Source organism: Nematolebias whitei, chromosome 1, assembly GCF_014905685.2.
Source record: "Nematolebias whitei isolate Nwh7 chromosome 1, NemWhi1, whole genome shotgun sequence".
Taxonomy (NCBI): domain Eukaryota; kingdom Metazoa; phylum Chordata; class Actinopteri; order Cyprinodontiformes; family Rivulidae; genus Nematolebias; species Nematolebias whitei.
The window spans coordinates 56,528,483-56,548,048 of NC_056498.1; the positions used below are offsets into that span (position 1 = coordinate 56,528,483).

General features: G+C 38.1%; 1 protein-coding gene across 1 annotated transcript in view; it reads left to right on the forward strand.

Moving 5' to 3' along the window:
- Positions 1-8,588: 8,588 nt before the first annotated feature.
- The window catches only part of abcc2 (ATP-binding cassette, sub-family C (CFTR/MRP), member 2), a gene marked incomplete at its 3' end in the record, with an annotated part of 16,411 nt that continues 5,433 nt past the window's right edge, over positions 8,589-19,566 (forward strand). Inside the window, 16 exon segments of the mRNA XM_037685548.1 lie at positions 8,589-8,633; positions 9,953-10,123; positions 10,231-10,371; positions 10,467-10,607; positions 10,756-10,878; positions 10,998-11,053; positions 11,135-11,384; positions 11,474-11,655; positions 12,594-12,771; positions 14,271-14,525; positions 15,203-15,268; positions 15,357-15,494; positions 15,601-15,747; positions 15,833-15,917; positions 16,044-16,110; positions 16,227-16,353. Coding sequence (XP_037541476.1) covers positions 8,589-8,633; positions 9,953-10,123; positions 10,231-10,371; positions 10,467-10,607; positions 10,756-10,878; positions 10,998-11,053; positions 11,135-11,384; positions 11,474-11,655; positions 12,594-12,771; positions 14,271-14,525; positions 15,203-15,268; positions 15,357-15,494; positions 15,601-15,747; positions 15,833-15,917; positions 16,044-16,110; positions 16,227-16,353 — 2,172 coding nt within the window.

Here is a 19,566-nt window from a genome sequence, read left to right on the forward strand (position 1 = left end):
TTGAGATGTTAATCAGCTGCTGTTGGTTGTAGAAAACTGCCTCATTGCCATGGTTGCACATCATAACAAATGAACAACACTAAAAAAGTTTCAGAAACAATCCTTCCAGCTGCACAGCATCCGATACCAGAGGAAACAATCATCCAAAAAATGTGATTTACATCCAGAAAAAGAATTAAAGTTTCCAAAAGCAAAATCTCAGAATGAAAGTAACAGAGCTGTTCCACCATGCAGCCACCTTGTGCGGCGCAATTGTAGAACCTAAATATTTCCTAGTGCTAAGTGCAGTTATGAACACCCTTATGTTTGAACATGGTGTTCGTGATGGACAAACTATGACTAGCACAGAAGTCCAACAACAGAACACTGTTCAAGTTTAGATCAGAGAGGCCGTTCCTCCCAATCACACCCCTCCAGGTCACACTGTCATTACCCTTGTGGTCATTGAAGTCCCCCAGCAGAATAAAGGAGTCCCCAGCTGGAGCACCTTCCAGTACCCCCACTAAGGACTCCAAGAAGGCCGAATACTCTGAACTGCTCTTTGGCACGTAGGCACAAACAATCATCATAGCTCGTCCCCCCACCCAAATGCACAGGGAAGCTATCCGCTCATCTATCGGGGAAAACAACACACAGGCACCAAGTCAGATACCAACTCAGCGCCTCTCACCGTGCACAGCTCCAGAGTGGATACAGAATTAAGGTATGATTATTCTGATTTTATTAGAAACAAAAGGCTTAATGAGCAGAAGGGCAACAACACGGTTTGTTCCTTTAAATTCTTACTTTATGCAAATTTGGCCACATCTACATTTACATGTTTTTTTGTTGTGGTTTTGATTTTTATGAGAAAAATGTTCATATCTAAAAATGTTTTTAGATCTGAACAAAAAAGGGGGAAAGAGAGAAGAAAGATTCCTAAAAGTGTTTTAACACTTTTCACTTCAATTAAGTAATTTACTTTCATCATGCTGTTTATATTAATCTGGGCTATGGTGTTTAAAGATGCACAAAGGACAGCAAAGGAAAACCAGAGGATAACTTTACAGGATTTATTTGTAAAACATAAGAAAATCTGTTTGTTTGTGTTTTTGGAAGAAACAAAAAGGGGAAGATTATGTTATATCAAATTAAGATTAAGACCGATCTTTTAATGTCTTCCTAGTTATCTAAAGATTTGTATGGTTATGCAGTTGTTTGATATTTTGTCATCAGTAGATGATCTATGAAATATGCAACTAAATGTTACCTTTCAATGTCTTGTTTACATTTAGACACCAATGTGTAAACAGTTTTGATAACAGTTTGGTTTTATTTAACATAGATAATGAAAATATTTTTAATATTTGGGTTAATGATTCCTTAAAGGGGTTATCAGTTTCTCTTTATTTTTTCTTACATACCCATTTTCATTTTTACTTCAGGCTGGATCTCAGGAGAGCTAAAAGCAAACATTTTCTAAATGAGTTTAAAGGTTGAGGTTTGACAAATACAAAAGAAAAAGGCTACCCATTAAGCACTTTATAGGTTGACAATAAAATCCTAGAATTTGTTCTAAGGTGAACCCAGGGAAGGTGAAGAGATGTCGAATACAAAAGAGACATGCCCTTTTTGCCATGTTTGTATTTTATTGAGCTGCAGCTGTGAGAGAAGGTCCGGATAATAACCAGAATAACAGAAGATTACCATATTTTTCGGACTATAAGGTGCAACATCAATGAACGAGTCTGTTTTCATAAATAAGGTGCACCGAATTATAAGACGCATTAAGCAAAACAAAACAGTCAGATAAGTCAAACTTTATTCAGCTCATCCACAATAACCACATAAAATTGGATAGAGGTAATTAAGCACAACCAGAATTAATACATAAGGCGCACCAGATTATAATGCTCACTGTTAATTTTGTGAGAAAATTAACGGATTTTAAGTGTGCCTTATAGTCTGAGAAATACGGTAGTTGGAATGTGAGTTTGTGAATTTGGCACACCCCAATATAAAATAATGTCATTTGGTAAATAAATGAATTCAACGAATTTTTAAGCTAAAATGAGTACTTGCAAATTTTAATAATGTGTGCATAGAAAAAAAACGTGTTTTTCTTCCTATTTAGGAGAAAGGTTTAAACTGATTGCTCCATAAACTCAGTCATAACATGGCTTTACAACGGTGTACCGTAAACCTCGTGGTGCATTGTCATGCTGACAAACATTGGGATCCAGCAGAGTTTTTTTTCCCCACTTCACTCCTTGTGAACAAATTTACTGTTGGTTCAAAATTGTTCAAATTTTTAAAAAGAAGAAAAAAAAAAGAGTTTGAGGACTAATAATTCCTAGAAAAAATTAATAAATAACATACAGATTACATAAAATTAGCAATTACACACACATGAGAAACATAAAACCAGGTTTAGGCTTTAAAAGGTACAAAATCCCCCTTAAAAATATTGTCACTTTAAGTACTAATCATTTTATTGATTAACCTTTTAACCTGTTTAAGCACACCTCTGTATGCAGTTGGACTCTGTCATCAGCTAGCTAATCTTTATCTTTGACGTTTTGCTTGAAAAAAATACATTATTCATCTTTTTCCTGCTGTATCTGCCCATTTCCTGTCAAGACGGTCTGTCCCAGCTGACTATCACAGTACAAAGTGGTTTTGGTTTTTTTGCGCTTATGAAACATCACCCTTACGGCTAATTATTCTATTATCTCTTCCCCCTGCGGCCTCAGAGTTGTCTGAAAATGGTCCGCTACTCTCTCGACCCCCGAGAACCCGACAAAATCTCCACAACATCATTTGCAGCAGTGCAGCTGTAAATCACGCATTTTTTAATCTTGAACGAGTTCCCCCCTCATGTTGCTGTCCCTAAAGTTTTAGAGCCGATGAGTCAGCAAGTTGGTGTCCTTGTGGCGTTACAAAAAATGTAATGATTACCGTGACACAGCAGAAGTCATTTGTTTTAGATTGACAAAAGAAACTCCCCTCTCTGCTTGATAATTTGCAGCTTTACAACTAAATGACCCCTCACACACACACATGCACATACAAAATCTGTTTAGTAAATCCACAGCGTTGATTTTACTCTCATATAATTTAATCAAGCCTTATCACATAAACTGTCTTAACCCTCCTGTTATGTTCGTTTCTGAGGTAAAGCAATAATGTTCGTGGGTCAATTTGACCCGGGGAGTGTTTAATCATGTAATAGCGTCAGAAACCCAAAAAATCCTCCAAAACATTTTTGCATCTGATTATTAACTCCAATACTAACCATGTCAGTTCATATTTGTGCAATGATGTTTTTTTATTTATTTATCATAAATAAAGGATAAATGACGACAACTAACTCATTTTGACATAAAACGTGTGATTTACATTTTTTATGTTTGCTGAAAAAACCTACACACACACAAAAAAAAACTAATTATCCTTGAAATTGATTTTTGTAAAAATTTTTATATTACATTTTAATTTTTTTTTCAAAGGGTGATCTTTATAATTGAACTTGAGACTCATATACCGTTCTTGGTCAAATTGACCCGCTCATTAAAAGCAAGACAAATGAGTCATGAAGATTTGTATTGAAAGTAAACTTTATTCAGCCACTGTTTTTTGAACCAGAAATGAACAAAACAACAAAATAAGATCTTAGGAACACTAACACAGTGCATGTGTGTCTGTGAATCTCCACAGCTCACAAGTAACATGTCATCATGTTGTGATGGTATACACCAGGGGTGTCAAACTCACTTACAAAAGTGGGCCAAAATTAAAATATTTTTCAAACTAAGGGCCGGTTTCTGAATCTACATTAACTCAAGTTAGATACCAAACGTCTTTTCTTGGTTGCAGGTTCCTCAATAAGAGTTTGGTTGGTCTAATTTGATGTTCTCTGCTGCACTTTTGACATCATAATCAAAGATTACTGAAAAAATTAAAGTGATAGAAGTATTTTACATTTAAAATAACATCTTGGGGGCCAGATAAGATGTCAACGAGGGCCACATTTGGCCCCCGGGCCTTGAGTTTGACACATATGGTATACACCATGCAATGAATACAATCAGAAATACCACAAAAATGAATATATGTAAATTAACTAGATGCTTTAGTTTTGTCATCTACACAACACATGAAGGACATGTCATCAGACTGTGCTTTGTGCAAATAAATTTTGCACATTTAACACAAGTCATGCTCATTTTGACATCATCAGATGGCTTGCAAACCTGCCACCTCTTCCTCTTCTTTTTTCCTCCAGTAGCAACCTAGAAAGACGAATACAATGATTAATATATACTTTTGATGCTCCTAAGACACACATAACATGCACTCGCACAAACACACACTTTTACTTACCTCACACACTGATGTACTGGGTGTAGTCCTCTCCTGGATCTCCTTTACTACAGCTGCAGTAGCTGGGGTCCTTGGCATATGCTGTCTTCGTTGTATATGTGGTACCACAAGTGCCTTGCCCAGCTCTTCTTAGAAAATGCGCCTCTTGTACAGCTTTGACACATTCCACTCCGGAAAGATTTCCGTCCAAATGACAAATGTGTTGTATGCTGATACATCAATGATGTTGTAAAAGATGACCAGTGGCCAGCGCGCAGTCATTCTCTTGGTGCTGTATGACCCTGTGACCTTGTCCAGATTGTCCACCCCGCCTTTGGTAGCATTGTAGTCAAGGATCATAGTTGGTTTATGATTCTTTCCTGTGCTGATTTCAGCATTTTTATGCAAAGTGCTCATGAGCACAACATTTTTCCCCTTTTTAGGGCAATAGGACACCAGGGCTGTATTGTCTGTAAAGGCAAACATGGATGATTGAGGGTCCCTGTTCTTTGTCACCAGTAGCTCAGCGGGGAGTTCAGCTCTGTTCTTTCGGACTGTCCCAACCATCGTGAGCTTTCTTTTTAGAAGTTCTTGACCCAAGTTATAGCTTGTGATAAAATTGTCACAGGTTATGTTGTGCCCCTGAGACCATTTGACATGTCAAGCACAACCCTTGTACCTTGATTTTTTTCTGGGGCTCCTCCAGCTGGCTTTCCAGTGTAAACCTGCATGTTCAAAACATAGCTGTTTTTTGCATCACATGCTGCCCAGAATTTTATGCCATATTTAGCTGGCTTGGAAGGCATATATTGCCTAAATGAGCAGCGACCTCTGAATGCCACAAGTCTTTCATCCACTGTGACATTAGGGCCTGGGTTATAGAACAGGAGAAGTTGCTCAAGCCACTTGTCCCACACTGTCCTAATAGCTGCTAGTTTGTCTGTTTCCCGTCTGACAGCTCTTGTCTCTCGATTGTCAAATCGGATTACTCTGGAGAAAATATGAAAAGTCTCCAGAGACATTGTGGCCCAAAATATTGCCCTGCCTGTCTCTGCATCCCATAGACTGGCTGTTGATTCATCCTTTGACTTGTAAACTCCGGTCAGAATGAGGACCCCCAAATATGCATGTAAATGCATTTGGTCCAGCTCCTTCCAGTTCTCTCCAAAAACTCGCCTTCCTTCTAGATTTGTCATTTGAAGAATGATCTTTTGTATTACATTAGGCATGAGTAACTCAAAGACCGACTTGATATCTGTGACTCGAGTTACTGCCATCCTAGTAGGCCCTGGCACTGTCTTTATTATATTTTCTGAACACTGTTTTCCGAGGTGCTTAGAGATGAAGACCACTGAATTTCACCATTTTTTGACATGAATGTCTTGCTTGGAGAAACATGAATATCACTTTCATCAATTGGTTCATAATCAGAATCATCAGACTCAGAATTGACCTCAATACTGTCTTCAGCTTCAGACACCTCCTCTTCTATTTCACTGTCATGATCAATGAGAAGATCCAGCACTTCCTGGGCTGTAAACTTTTTTTTTCCTGCTGCTCATTTCCTGACCTCTGACAGTGACAATATCACATGTACCTTCAGTGTGTAATGTGTTTAGGACTCCCTTGCAGAGAGTATTTATGCCCTCCCACCCCTCCCCTTCTGCCGAGTGTCCACTCAGTGTGGGTAGAGTTTTCCCACAGGAACAGAAAAAGTTCCTGTCAGAAGTTGTATAAACACCTGCTTTCTCACAGTTTCCTTGTGAAGTAAAGAGAATAGTGAGAAAGTGGATTTGTGTGCATGCACGTGTGCATGTGTGTGTGTGTGTGTGTGGTGTGTGCGTGCATGTGTGTGTGTGTGCATGCACGTGTGCATGTGTGTGTGTGGTGTGTGTGTGCATGTGTGTGTGTGTGTGTGTGTGCGTGTGTAGTGAAATATGTCTCATAGTTTCAAGGAAACAAATAGAATTGGATATTTTTTTTACCATTTTTACCCTTCAACTTGACTGCCGGGTCAAATTGACCCGAACAGTATCGATGTAGCAAGTAGACGCAGGGGGTGGTACAAATGTGTAAAGTGAACCATTTTCAATTTATATGTTGAGTGGAACTATTAAGACAAATAGAAAAGTTTCATGCAGAAAAAATATTTTCAACTATTTAAAAAAAAAAATTAAACTTTAAAACGTGTCAATTTGACCCACAACATAACAGGAGGGTTAAGAATTATCTTGTTTATAAAGTTTTTCATCATTTATTCCAATTATAGAAGTGCACTGAAACTGAAAGAGTTTTATTTACCATATTTTTTTTTAGAAAAAATAACTTATTTTGCTGCAAAATCTGGTCAAAGAAAACCTGCGAACGTTATTTTTGTTTGTTTATTCAGGGAAAATGATCCAATCGATATTTGAGAGTTCAGACTTTTTTTTTAAATAGTTTTAGCATCTTTCTGTAAAAACTTTTCTCCCAGGTCTCCTGATGCATGCTCAATAATCCAAATAGAAAAATCCAAAAAAGTTCAATCTGGTCCTCTGGACATCCCAGGTCCAATGAACTCTTTTTGTTGTGCTATATTTGATTCTCTGTTGTCATTGTCATCAACAGATTAAAAATCCATCCATCCATCCATTATCTTTTACCCGCTTCTTCCATATTTGGGTCACGGGGGTCACCAGTGCCCATGTCCAACAATTACTGTGCGAGGGGCGGGGTACACCCTGAACGGGTCGCAAGTCCATCACAGGACCACATAGAGACAAACGAGACAACCATTCACTCTCTCACTCACACCTAGGGACAATTTAGAGTTACCAATCAGCCTAACATGCATGTTTTTGGGCTGTGGGAGGAAACTGGGGTACATTAAAAATCTCTTGATGGTAATGTCACCATTTTGTATGGTTTTTGTTTCTCCAACATAGCACTATTGTTTTTACAAAGGTAATAAATTTGTTTTCTTAACAACGTTTAGGATAATTTTACAGGGTTTCTGATATGCAGAAATATGTGAATATCCCAAACTGCTTTATCCTGCAATGTTTAAAATCACCCTTTTTATTAACATATGAGTTATTTTATTACGATTACCATGAATTTGTTTTTTCTTCGCTTATAAAGTTTTGCTTAAACATCTGGAAATCAAGCCTCCATTTTCAAGCAGCCTCTCATAACAACTACCTGCTTTTTCAAAGTATAATAAAAAAAGAGCCCATGAACCAGTAATCAATCATAAAAAGCCCAGGAGCATTACTAGCATCAGTGGAGGACTCCATGACTCCTGGGTCTTACCTTTAGTCTAAATTTCTGAAAAACCTAGAGGAGTGAAGTTAGTCTGTTCTCAATCTTATTCTCGCTTATCTTTTTTTTTTTTTTACTGGGTGTTGTCAAACACTTTGGGTTTGAAGTCCAGCCCTCCCCCTTTCTATGTATCAGACAGAAAGAGGCAAAAGGTCCATTCAGTTAACATACCTCTTAGTTCACATTACATTTCTGTGTTTTGCCAATGATCTATGGCAACTTCCACTATGATTCTAATTATGATCTTTGTGAATGTGATTACATTTAAATTTACTTGAACAATTAGATGTCATTTCAGAAGCTTTTAAAGGAGTGGGGTTAACAGGAAAATGACTCAAGAGTTTTGTCCCTCCCTTCCTTTCCCTTTTATAAACACAATCCCTTTTTTGGGAAGTCTTGTTCCCCAACGCAGGGAAAACTGCACAGTAACACTTATGCAACTCATTCTGTCTCCATTTAACTCACTGCTGCTCATCTGCAGGCACGGCTGAACTTTAGACACGACTGAGTATTGAGGGGTGTTTACGAGCTGTTCTGGAGTTGGATTTATCATTTAAATTGAAATCTTTTGACTTTTTACCCCCTTTTTTTATTTTTATTTTTTTGAAGTACTTGCTCCAGAGTGCTTCAGAGACAACATCCAACAAGTACACTTTAAGAACTATTTTATTATAACAAAGAAGCCAAGTCGAATCAATGTTCATTTAGTTTTACTTCTTTTAGTACATTAAAAATATTCTCTTCCCAGTAAGAAGGTGGCAAGATTTTTCTCTCTCTCTGCTTCAAAGACTCATGGATCAAAGTCCCTTAGAGCCACATCCTGCAATTGTATCAGAGCTGTGGGTGGATAGAGGTGAGAGTAGCTGTGTGATCTGCAGTAAAGACGAGGACACAAGGCGAGTGGTTGTCTAAACAGCAAAGTGCGACTGAAGTCACCACAGCGGATCATGTGTGCCGCAGCACTGGAGGAGTACTGCGGGTCAACCTTTTGGGTGAGTTTTAACAGCCAGAACTAAAGAAAATAACTTCACTGAGCTCTCAAGATGAAAAACACTCTTATTTTTGATGTATTCACAACTTATCTCTAACCTATGTAACATTTAAACCAGGGAAATGCTGCTGTTTTTAGTAGATAGTGTAGCAGATTTATCATTTAAGCCGATTTGAGGGCAGTCAACACAGTTTATTCACTACTGACAAATTCGAAGCATTACAGATACTTTAAAATTTGGTCAAACGTGTTAAAATGCTGTCATTTTTACACAGTTTCAAGGCTCACTGCGTGTTCGTTCAATGAAACAATCTCCTTCACATCATATTTCTGTTACTCTTAACACCAGAAGCTTGAACTTTTTGTTCTAAAGTCAATACGAGCATGTTTCTGCTCACAGAGCCATGTTCTGGACCTAATCACCTACAAGGTTTCGCTGTGTTCAAGTAAAAATGATTAATAATTATTCAAGCACTTTCCAATCACCAGTTTTACTTTAAGATGAACAAAAACCCTTTAGAGATTTTCAATTTAGTTTTCATTGTTAACATTATTCTTTATACATATATTTTATTTGATGCCTTTAATTTCTTATAAAATAAAACAATTTAACTAAATGAGTTCAGCGCTCAGGCGTACTTTTTAAATTATCTTGACAATTTGTTTCAGCATTACATTTACATTTTCTTGTTATTTTAGTTAGTTTTGTTAGTAACATGGTTTATAGTTGCGTGTCAGTCCTAATTATATTAAGAAAGGTCTTAGAATCATTAAAATGTGATTTGATCTTTAATAGGGATGCACGATATTATCGGCATGGTATCGGTATCGGTCGATATTAGCGATAAAAATAAAAATCGGACATCGGCCATTCCATCAAAATAGCACACTGATATAACAACTCTGTGACAAGGATGCCTGCAGCGCCAGTACAACGTTATGACATCACGCACGCGGTTGAGTCTAGATTTGTGAAATTTTACAAATTTGCACTGTTCGAGTGTTGTCATTGTGTTAGGGACTGTAAATGTCATTAATAAATTTGACATTAAACATAATCCAAGTTGAAGTGTTACATCATTTTCAGCCCCCTTTTTGGCATCTGTATTTGGTAGCAGGCCATATTGGCAAAGGCCATGCAAAATAATGTAGTATTTTAATTCCACCGCTGTAGTCTCTGTAAGTAGGTCTAGGAAAAAAATATCGTTATCAGTTACTGACCAAAGAAGTTTTAACATAGCATATTGGATATCAGCCAGAAATCCAATATTGTGCATCCCTAATAATAATCTTGAAGTATGTGTGTGTATTTGTTCCCAGAATGCTTCATATCTGAATAAAGGAGACCCAGACCTCCCATTATGTCTAGAGCAGACACTTCTGGTCTGGATCCCTCTAGGGTTCCTGTGGATCTGTGCTCCCTGGCACCTTATGTTTCTTTGCCGAACACCACATGTAAAACGCATGTCCAAGCTCTATCTCTGCAAACAGGTAATAATTACAAGTAACACCCAAACTCACTTTAATGTTTTCAAATTAGCATCAACAGCAGGATGTATTTCACGCTGACAGTCTTTCTATGTCCATTTTCTCCTCAGCTTGTGGCATCTCTGTTGTTTCTGACGGCCATCGGAGGCCTGGCAGTCACATTAACACAAGATTTTGGTCCAAGCAGTGAAACTGCTGTGAAAAATTCTGCTGTATTCTACACAAACCCAGTCCTTTATGCTATAACATGGGTAAATTAGATAATACTTAAAAAAAAAATATTCACAATGGGGCTTAAAATGTAATGATTATTTTATAACTTTTGGTTTGTACTTTTTTTATTCAGATCCTTGTCCTGCTGTGTCAGGAGGGGGTGAGGCGAAGAGAAAGAGCAGTAGACTCCACCAGTCTTTTTCTCTTCTGGCTTCTTCTTGTTCTGTGTGACATTTTTCCTTTCCAGACGCTCCTCCGAGAGGCGCTTAGTCTGGTATGAGCAAAGACTAAGAAGAAATAATCTAACCTACCCAGACATAAAGAAGACAATTTAAAGAAAATGTCAGCCCAGAATAATTAGCTATGATGCACCATTTACTGCTGCATAATGCTCATCTTTAAATATCTATTTTTACACTCAGGGAGAAGTCAAGGATGTCGCTCGTTTCTTGATTTTTTACATTTCCTTTGGACTGGAGGTGATTGCACTTGTTCTCTCTGTTGTGGCTGATATCGCTCGAGAGGATCAGGAGCATGTAAAAAAGGTTATTTCATTTTTTATTTGTTTTGAAACTGTGAGATTTGTCATAAAATACAATATTTTAAGTTTTCACCACCAGCAGCTATCCAAATTTTCGTGACATTTGTCTTTTTTGTTTTGTAGAATCCAGAGGCTGGTGCCACGTTTTTGAGCAGAATCACCTTCAATTGGTTTAACAGGTAAACTCAACACTGCAAAAGAAGAAAAGCACAAACTAAAACTTCCACGTGTTCTGTAAAGCATCGTATTTTGTTTTCCAGAATGGTGGTTAGAGGATACAAAAAGCCACTGGTTCAGGAGGACTTGTGGGAGATAAACGAGGTGGACAGCACCCCATACATCAGCCATCATTTTGAGCATCACATGAAGTTTGAACTGGGAAAAGCTCGGGTCCAGTTCCAAAAGAAGCTGAAGAAGAAACTGGTACAAAAAGTAATACAAGAAGAAGCTTCTCAAAATGGCCTCTCCAACAGTCTGGGGAAAGGTGTGAGTCAGGATGTTCTGGTGATGGTGAGAACTCTTCAGTATTTATCCTTCTTTTTCTCAGGTATTCCACATGTGTGTTCCTAAAGATTGTGCTCATGTCTGTTTTACTTTAGGAGGATAAAGGGGCAAAAGATGATGGAAAGAAGAAGAAAAAAGACAAAAAGGAGAAAGAGTTATATCCAGATTCCTGGCTGGTTATGACCATTTACAAATGCTTCAAATGGATTCTCTTTCAGTCGGCCATCTTGAAACTTATACAGGATCTTTTGGCATTTGCCAGTCCTCAGCTCCTCAAGTACGTCTTTTTTTATTAACCTGTAACAACTAAAGAGGCTTTATGTGAGTTAATTCACCTTTGTACAACAGCAAATCCCATATGTGAAAAACTTTTATCAACCATTTATGAAAATTCAGTTTATCAGGATCTGACATTTCACTCCAAAGCTTGAAAAATGACTTGATATAACAGTCGACCTAAACCTAGTTTAAGTATTTACCACTCATTGATTAGTTCAAACATCACCTGGTGACACCAGGGCACTGGAACACAAGTGTAAACAAAAAAGGTTCATAAAAACAGAAGAAACTACCATTCATTCAACCTTACAGATTAGTCTAATTTACAAGAGTGACCTGATTTAAACAAACAACACAGAAGAGGTACAAACAACAATAGCAGGAACATGTCTGCGTTGGGTTTTGCCAAGAACTTAGTGAATGTTTGAAGCCACTTAGAGAGGTCAAGGTCGAGAGCTTCAGATATTTTTTCAAGGTGTTCCAGGATCAGAGTAAGAGAAGGCTGTTTTTGTCAAGTTTGGTCCGCAGTGAGGGAACACTACAAATAATAATGTCCTGAGTGTGCACGCTGTAGCTGCACTCACACAGAGACATGTAGGAGGAGATGTATGAAGGCAACAGACCAAGAAGTGATTTAAAGATGGAAAATGTACCAGTGAGAGAGTCTGCGTGAAGTTAATGACCAATTGACCAGTGAATACAGGGTCCAGTGATGGGTACGGTAGTTACAGCCAGTTATGAATCTTAGCACACCGTGATAGACAGCGTCCAACATCTGCAAGGTGCTTGTAGGGGCATTCATGTATGTCACCGTAGTCATTGAGGGGAAGGAATGTAGCAGTTACAAGGTGTTTCCTAGCATTCAGCGTTTTTTGAAACGGCGTTTCTGTTTTTTACGAAAAAATTAATTACAGTCGTTTTTCTCCTCTTTCCCAGATTGATGATCTCTTTCACTCAGGACAAATCCAGCTATGCTTGGGAAGGGTATTTGTATGCAGTGCTGCTGCTGCTGGTGGCCCTTCTGCAGTCCCTGTTCCTGCAGCAGTATTTCCAGAAGTGCTTTGTTCTGGGGATGAAGGTCCGCACCGCCATCATGGCTGCTGTGTTCAAAAAGGTAACAACAGAAATGACAGATCAACATTATTTTTGTACGCTTAACTTCCACAAAATCGGGCTGCTGCATTCTGGACAAGTTGTAGTCGTGCAATGGAGGTTTGACTGATATCAAACAGGAGTGAATTGCAATAATCAAGCCTAGATGTAATGAATGCATGTATTACTGTCTCCAGGTTATTTTTGGACAATATGGGCTTCAGTTTAGACAGCCGCCTCAGTTGGAAGAAACATGATTTAACAATCATGTTTACGTGACTGTTAAGTTTCAGGGAAGGGTCCATTATCACTCCCAGATTAGTGACTCTTTGTTTTTCTGACAGGGTTAGAGTAGAGAGGTCGATGCAGTGGCTTGTGATCGTGCCGTTGGGAGGGAACAACATGACTTCAGACTTCTTTTCATTGAAACTTAAGAAATTTAAAGCCATCCAGTCCCTGATGTCAGCCAGGCAGTCGAGCAGAGGTTGAATAGAGCATGTACCATTGTGTCTTAGGGGGAAGTAAATTTGACAGTCATCGGCGTAGAAGTGGAAGGGCATGTTGTGTTTCCGGAAAATAGCACCAAGCGGCAGCAGGTATAAAGAGAATAGGAGGGGACCCAGGATGGACCTCTGCGGAACCCCCCATTTAAGCTCTGCCGCTGCAGAACTAAACTCCTTGATGGCGACACAAAAGGATCTGTCAGCGAGGTAAGATCTGAACCAATTGAGGGCTGACCCTGTGATGCCCACCCACTGCTCCAACCTAGCAATGATGATCTCATGGTCGATGGTGTCAAAAGCGGCTGTGAGGTCCAACAGGACAAGCAGCACAGAATCACCGGTATCAGTGGTTAAGAAAATGTCATTAAAGACCTTCAGCAGGGCAGTTTCAGTGCTATGGAGAGGTTTAAAGCCAGATTGGAATAGCTCTAAGACGGCGTGGCCCTCCAGGAAGCACTTCAACTGGGACTCGACTATTTTCTCCAGTAGTTTTGAAACAAATGGGAGTTTGGAGACAAGCCGGAAGTTGGATACAACTGAGGTGTCAAGGTTTTTTTTTTTTTTTCAGGAGAGGCTGGACAGCAGCATGTTTAAAGGTTTTTGGCACCACGCCAGTGGATAAACTACTGTTTACTATGGCAAGAATGGACGGACCTAGAGTAGGAATGAATGGTTTATGGTTTCTAACAGCCAATATTAGAGGCAAAGCTGATAGAATTAAAGATTCTTGTTTGCTAACAATCGTAATTACAATTACAATGTAATTAGAATCTTCACCAGCATGTAATTACACTTTCACTGATTGAATTTAATTGAATTGAAATGAGAAAAAATGTACTCATTTGTTCATTAATAAACAAGTTTGCTTTCAGTTTGCTCTTCTTTTTTTTTTTGTTCGGCTTTGTTTTATTTATTTGTTGATTGAGTCACATTGCTCAACTGAACTCCCACTTTAAAAATTGTCCCTTTTACTTTGTTTCTTCTCATTGGTTATTTCCACTCCTCTCTTCTTTCCAAGGCATTGGTCATGTCTAATGACAACCGTAAAGAGTCAACGGTCGGGGAAACGGTGAACCTGATGTCGGCAGATGCCCAGCGCTTCAACGATGTGACCAACTTTATCCACCTGCTGTGGTCCTGCCCTCTACAGATTCTCATATCCATTGTTTTCCTCTGGCTGGAGTTGGGACCTTCTGTGTTGGCAGGGCTGGCAGTAATGGTGCTGATGGTGCCAATCAATGGACTGCTAGCCACTAAAGCTAGAAAACTACAGGTAAGCTAAATTAATAAATACGTTTAAGCCAGCTATTTAATGTTCATATTGCTTCCCTGTCGTACTTTTTCTTATCCAGTCCATGGACATATTTGCCTGTTCTGAGCCCAGTTCTGCTGTATGTTTCTTCTTGTTTAAAAGGGAGTTTTTCCTGTCCACTGTCACCAGTGTGCTTGCTCAGGATTGGCGCTTGCAATGAAACAGATATTTGATACAATGTGCTGGCTTCTTTATATAGATAACTTTTTACTAACTGGCATTTTATGATGGGTGTGAATGTTTTTGTACAGTGTCCTGAACAAACATTTGTTGTGAAAATCGGTGCAATAAAAAGAACAAAAGATTTAAATTAAATTTGCAAGGGATGTTGCACCAAACTAAACAAAATACAATAAGTTTATATACTAACTATAAAAAAACCATTCTGTTAAATTTAATCGACAGGTAGGACAACATAATCTTGTTTTGGATATCACTAAAAATTCAGCTAGTGGCAATTGTTTTAAAAAAAAAAACTGTTATAACTCACAAAAATGATTAGAAATTAGTCAAAGTGGCAAAAAAATATACGGTACATGCTCACTGTTATACATAACCATTCAAGTTTCTGCTTTTTACCAGCGCCTGGGAGCTTGAAGGTTCTGTTTGATTTCATAAGTGTTCCTGCATGTTTGCAGGTGGAGAACATGAAGTTCAAAGACAAGAGACTGAAAATAATGAATGAGATGCTCAATGGAATCAAGGTGTGTGCCCTTCTTAACATGGTTAATGATTTTTGAAGTTAGTTTAACCTTTTTTCAAATAATTATACTTTTGTCTATCCTCTATCAGATTTTGAAACTGTTTGCATGGGAGCCGTCCTTCCAGGCACAAGTAGAAGGCATTAGGAACGACGAGCTAAAAGTTATGAAGAAGTTTGCGTACTTAACATCTGTGTCAACGTTCATCTTCACCTGTGCTCCTGCTGTGGTGAGTCATACGAATGAGCTTTGCAGAACGACTCAATATTATGACTTACAAACATCATCTTTTGACTTTTACCATTTGTGTTTTTCTTGTTCATTTATTTGGGCAGGTTTCTCTGGCAACATTTGCTGTGTTTGTTAGCGTAAGCTCAGACAACATTTTAACTGCAGAGAAAGCTTTCACATCCATTTCACTCTTCAACATCCTCCGGTTTCCTCTAGCCATGCTGCCCATGCTTATCGCATCCCTTGTGCAGGTAAAAAATTATTTAGTAAATGCTTCATGCACCCCTAACCAGATCTATAATAAAATAGCATTAAACTCGCTCGTTCACTTTTCAGACATCAGTGTCTAAAAAGAGACTGGAGAAGTTTCTGGGAGGAGATGATCTTGAAAGTGACATTGTGAAGCATGACTCCAATTTCAGTAGGTTCACCATCAGCTCTTTCACCATTTTCACTGCTGAGCATGTTTTCAGAAACATTGATATGCAGTCAATTTTTCTGCTTTGTCTCTTTTCATGTTTTGTGTCCTTCTGTTTTCATCTCTTAGACACGGCTGTCAGCGTATGTGATGGCTCCTTTGCATGGGAAAGAGATGCTGACCCCCTGTTGAAAAAGTATTTACAACGTTGTTCAAATTACAACGTATAGCCACAAAAAAAGTTCTAACCCTTATATATTTAGCAGTTTTGAGAAAATGTACCCTGTTAATTTGTCTGTTTTTGTTTGTCAGTGTGTCGTTGGACATTAAGCCTGGTCGGCTGGTAGCAGTAGTGGGAGCTGTGGGTTCAGGGAAGTCCTCCCTCATGTCAGCCCTCTTGGGAGAGATGCACTGTGCCAAAGGCTTCATTAACATTCAGGTAATGATTTGTTTCTTTTTATTATATCCATGATGCAAACACTGTGTTAAAAGATATTATAAATTAGTTATAAGTGTATTGAACTTGGTTGTCTGTTGTGTTTTTAACTGAATTATTGATTCTTTGGGAATGAAAGGGATTCGTCAATCATTAAAAGGCAGGAATTTAAATGGTATCCATGACTATCTGTTTAGCTTTTAAATACAGATAAACTCAACCAAGGTTGTGCTGAACGTATTTAAAAATACATTTTGTTCTTTACTTATTCAAACAGTTTTTATTCAACAGTTTGTCCTGGTGAGGTGTTGTAGAATAATCTTAAATAAATTAAAGAAAACAATAAAAGCACATTTAAATACTGTATTGCACGTAGGGGTTGAACGACTACATAAGTTTTAAACTTGACATTAACATAATAAAACTCGAGTAGAACTCAAGTACTTAATGACATCATAGAATCTAAAGATACATAAATAAGTAAATAATTAAAACTGCAAAAAAAGGTAATTATTTACAAAAATAGACCAACAAAACATTGGGAGCATATATTATGCTCCTACCATTTATCATACTGCAAATAAGTCACAGGAAAAACTAAACTGTTATTATTATTATTAAGCTGCAAAACTGAAAGAAACGTGCAGGACGTCAAAAACAAAACTTAAAAACAGTGGGGCGGTCAACCACCCCGCACCACCGCCAGCTGTGGTGCGCATTAGGTTTAGTTTTAGAGATTAATATGTTTATAGTTTTTTTTTTTATAGGTTTAGAGATTAATATTTTTTGCTTTTTGTTTGTGAAACAAGGTCAGAGGAAGCTGGTTCTGGTTCAGTCGATTGGACCTGGTGTTACACCATATTCTGTGACCTGCAACAGTGCATGCAACACCGCCCCCTATGGTCACAATATACGGTGGTCACAGAATATGGTGTAACACCGGTTCGCAACGAGCTCTAAACAGTCAGGAAGTTTATTCATTTTCTGTTTCCTTAAGGTAGTAAAACCTGAAGATTCATCTTTAGTGAAATATTTCCAGACTATTGATGCATTTCTACCTGTTTGCCAGGACTGGGCCTGCTCTGCTTCATCTGTCTGCTTGGAGGAATCCATTTTGTAACCCGCGCCCGATGCAGATCACATGACGCAATGATGTAACGGCGACGTAATGACATCACCACGAATACTCGAAGTGAAAAAAAAAACTCGATAGATGTCCTAGGAATCGATGTGTAGATTACTCGAGTAGCCCTAATTGCAAGTAGAAAGCGCTTTTGCAGTACTTGCCCAGTGAAACCATTGTGTGAATTAGTATTTTGCTGAAAGATACTTATACTTTTAAATCTAGGGTTAAAAAACTAAATTGAAGTAACCATAAATATTTGCAATGATATATATATATATATATATATTGCATACATTTTTTTTAAGCCTCTGTGAGGTGTGATATTTGTTTTTTGTACGTATAAAAATAATTATTTACAAGAATAAAATACTCTGAGAGACATTAAAGTGGGAGAATCGGTCTACAATTCTACCTTCTCGATAACAGGCAGCGATTTTGCCGCTTACTCAAGTGTCTGGCACCAATTTTTTTTTTTTCTTTGGAGCCAATCGACGTACCGGCGTGTGATAGTCACATGACCGATTTCGGTCGCTGTAACAGGAAAGACACAGCCTCTCAGAGTCTGTTTCCTCTATCCAGGGGGTCCAGAACCCTTCTGACTGAGCCAACAGAACTAAGCATCAGTTCTGAGCTCTGGAGGATGTGGATGTTGACCCAGAGGGTGTACTAAAGGAAGAAAATACACTTTTTTTTAAATGACCAAAAAGTAATTATTTTGTCAATTAAAAAAAACTGTAATGTAGAGTTTTTAACCAAAAAACCTTGAAGTGTTCAAATAAAATAAAAATTTAAATGAGATACTTTTACTTCAGGCTGAGGCAGCTCTAAAAGACTGAGTAGTTTTTTTTGTGGAAAAATATTTCAAACTAGCATTTTGAAGCAGTTAAAGTGGTTGATTTTCCCACTGAGGAACATGAAGAGTTATAACGTTAAGCGTTGTTCAAATGTACACAATATGATGCTTTTAATGTCCATCAGATTTAATTATCTCATCTGTAGTCACAGAAAGCAAAGTGATGTTTCTGAGCTGCATGCATTCAGCTGGGACTGCTGCAAGATAAAGAATAAAGATAAATTCACTGTGAAATAATTATTAGTCTTGAAAATGTATATGTCGCTCTACAAAACTGACTGACAGCTGCTGCTGATGATTATGACTTCATAACTCTTTTCATGCCTGTGATGCTGGTAAGCATCTAGTGTTGCATCAATTATATGTGAAGGGGACGTGTCCCACTACGTTAGTGCCAGCAGTTGTCAACAGGGGTGGAGAGAGGGGGGGGGGGGGGGGGGGGGGGGGGGGGTTTAGGATGCGTGAGAGAAGCTATTGGATCAAGTGTTTACTTATGCATGATATTGGATTTTTGGCTGATATCCGATATGCCAATATGGTAAAACTTATTTGGTAGATAACCGATACCAATACCGATATTATTCCCCCTAGAACTACTTACAGATACTACAAGTACATAGCTTTCTCTTCTGTGGAATTTAAATACTACATTATTCTGCATGGTGTTTGTCAATTTGGCCTGCTACCAAATGCAGATGCCAAAAAGGAGGCTGAAGATTATGTAACACTTCAACAGCGTGCGTGATGTATAACGTTGTGCTGGCTCTGCAGGCGTCCTTGCCACTGGGTTGTCATACAAAAACAGCACCTTTTTATATATATATATGTGTATTAGGGGTGCACCGATTTCCTTAATTTTGGGAGATCGGAAATCGGCCGATACTTGCATGAGAAACCAATTTTACCGATTTTTTTAGTTTTAACAACAATTGTCTAAATTTCATTTATATTTCAGAGCACTACCTCATGGCTAGTTAAAACAAGTTTGTATTGGTTCTACGATATTGTTCAAGGATATGTTTTTCAATAAAAATAATATTGGCAAATTGAAGGTACATTTTGACCTAATAACACCTGACAGTGTCGCTTATAAAACAAAATAGGTATCGGCCAAAATCAGAGTCGGCAGGTCAGACGTTTTAGAAATCGGTGATCGGAGATCGGCCAGAAAACTGATCGGTGCACCCCTAATATATATATATATATATATATATATATATATATATATATATATATA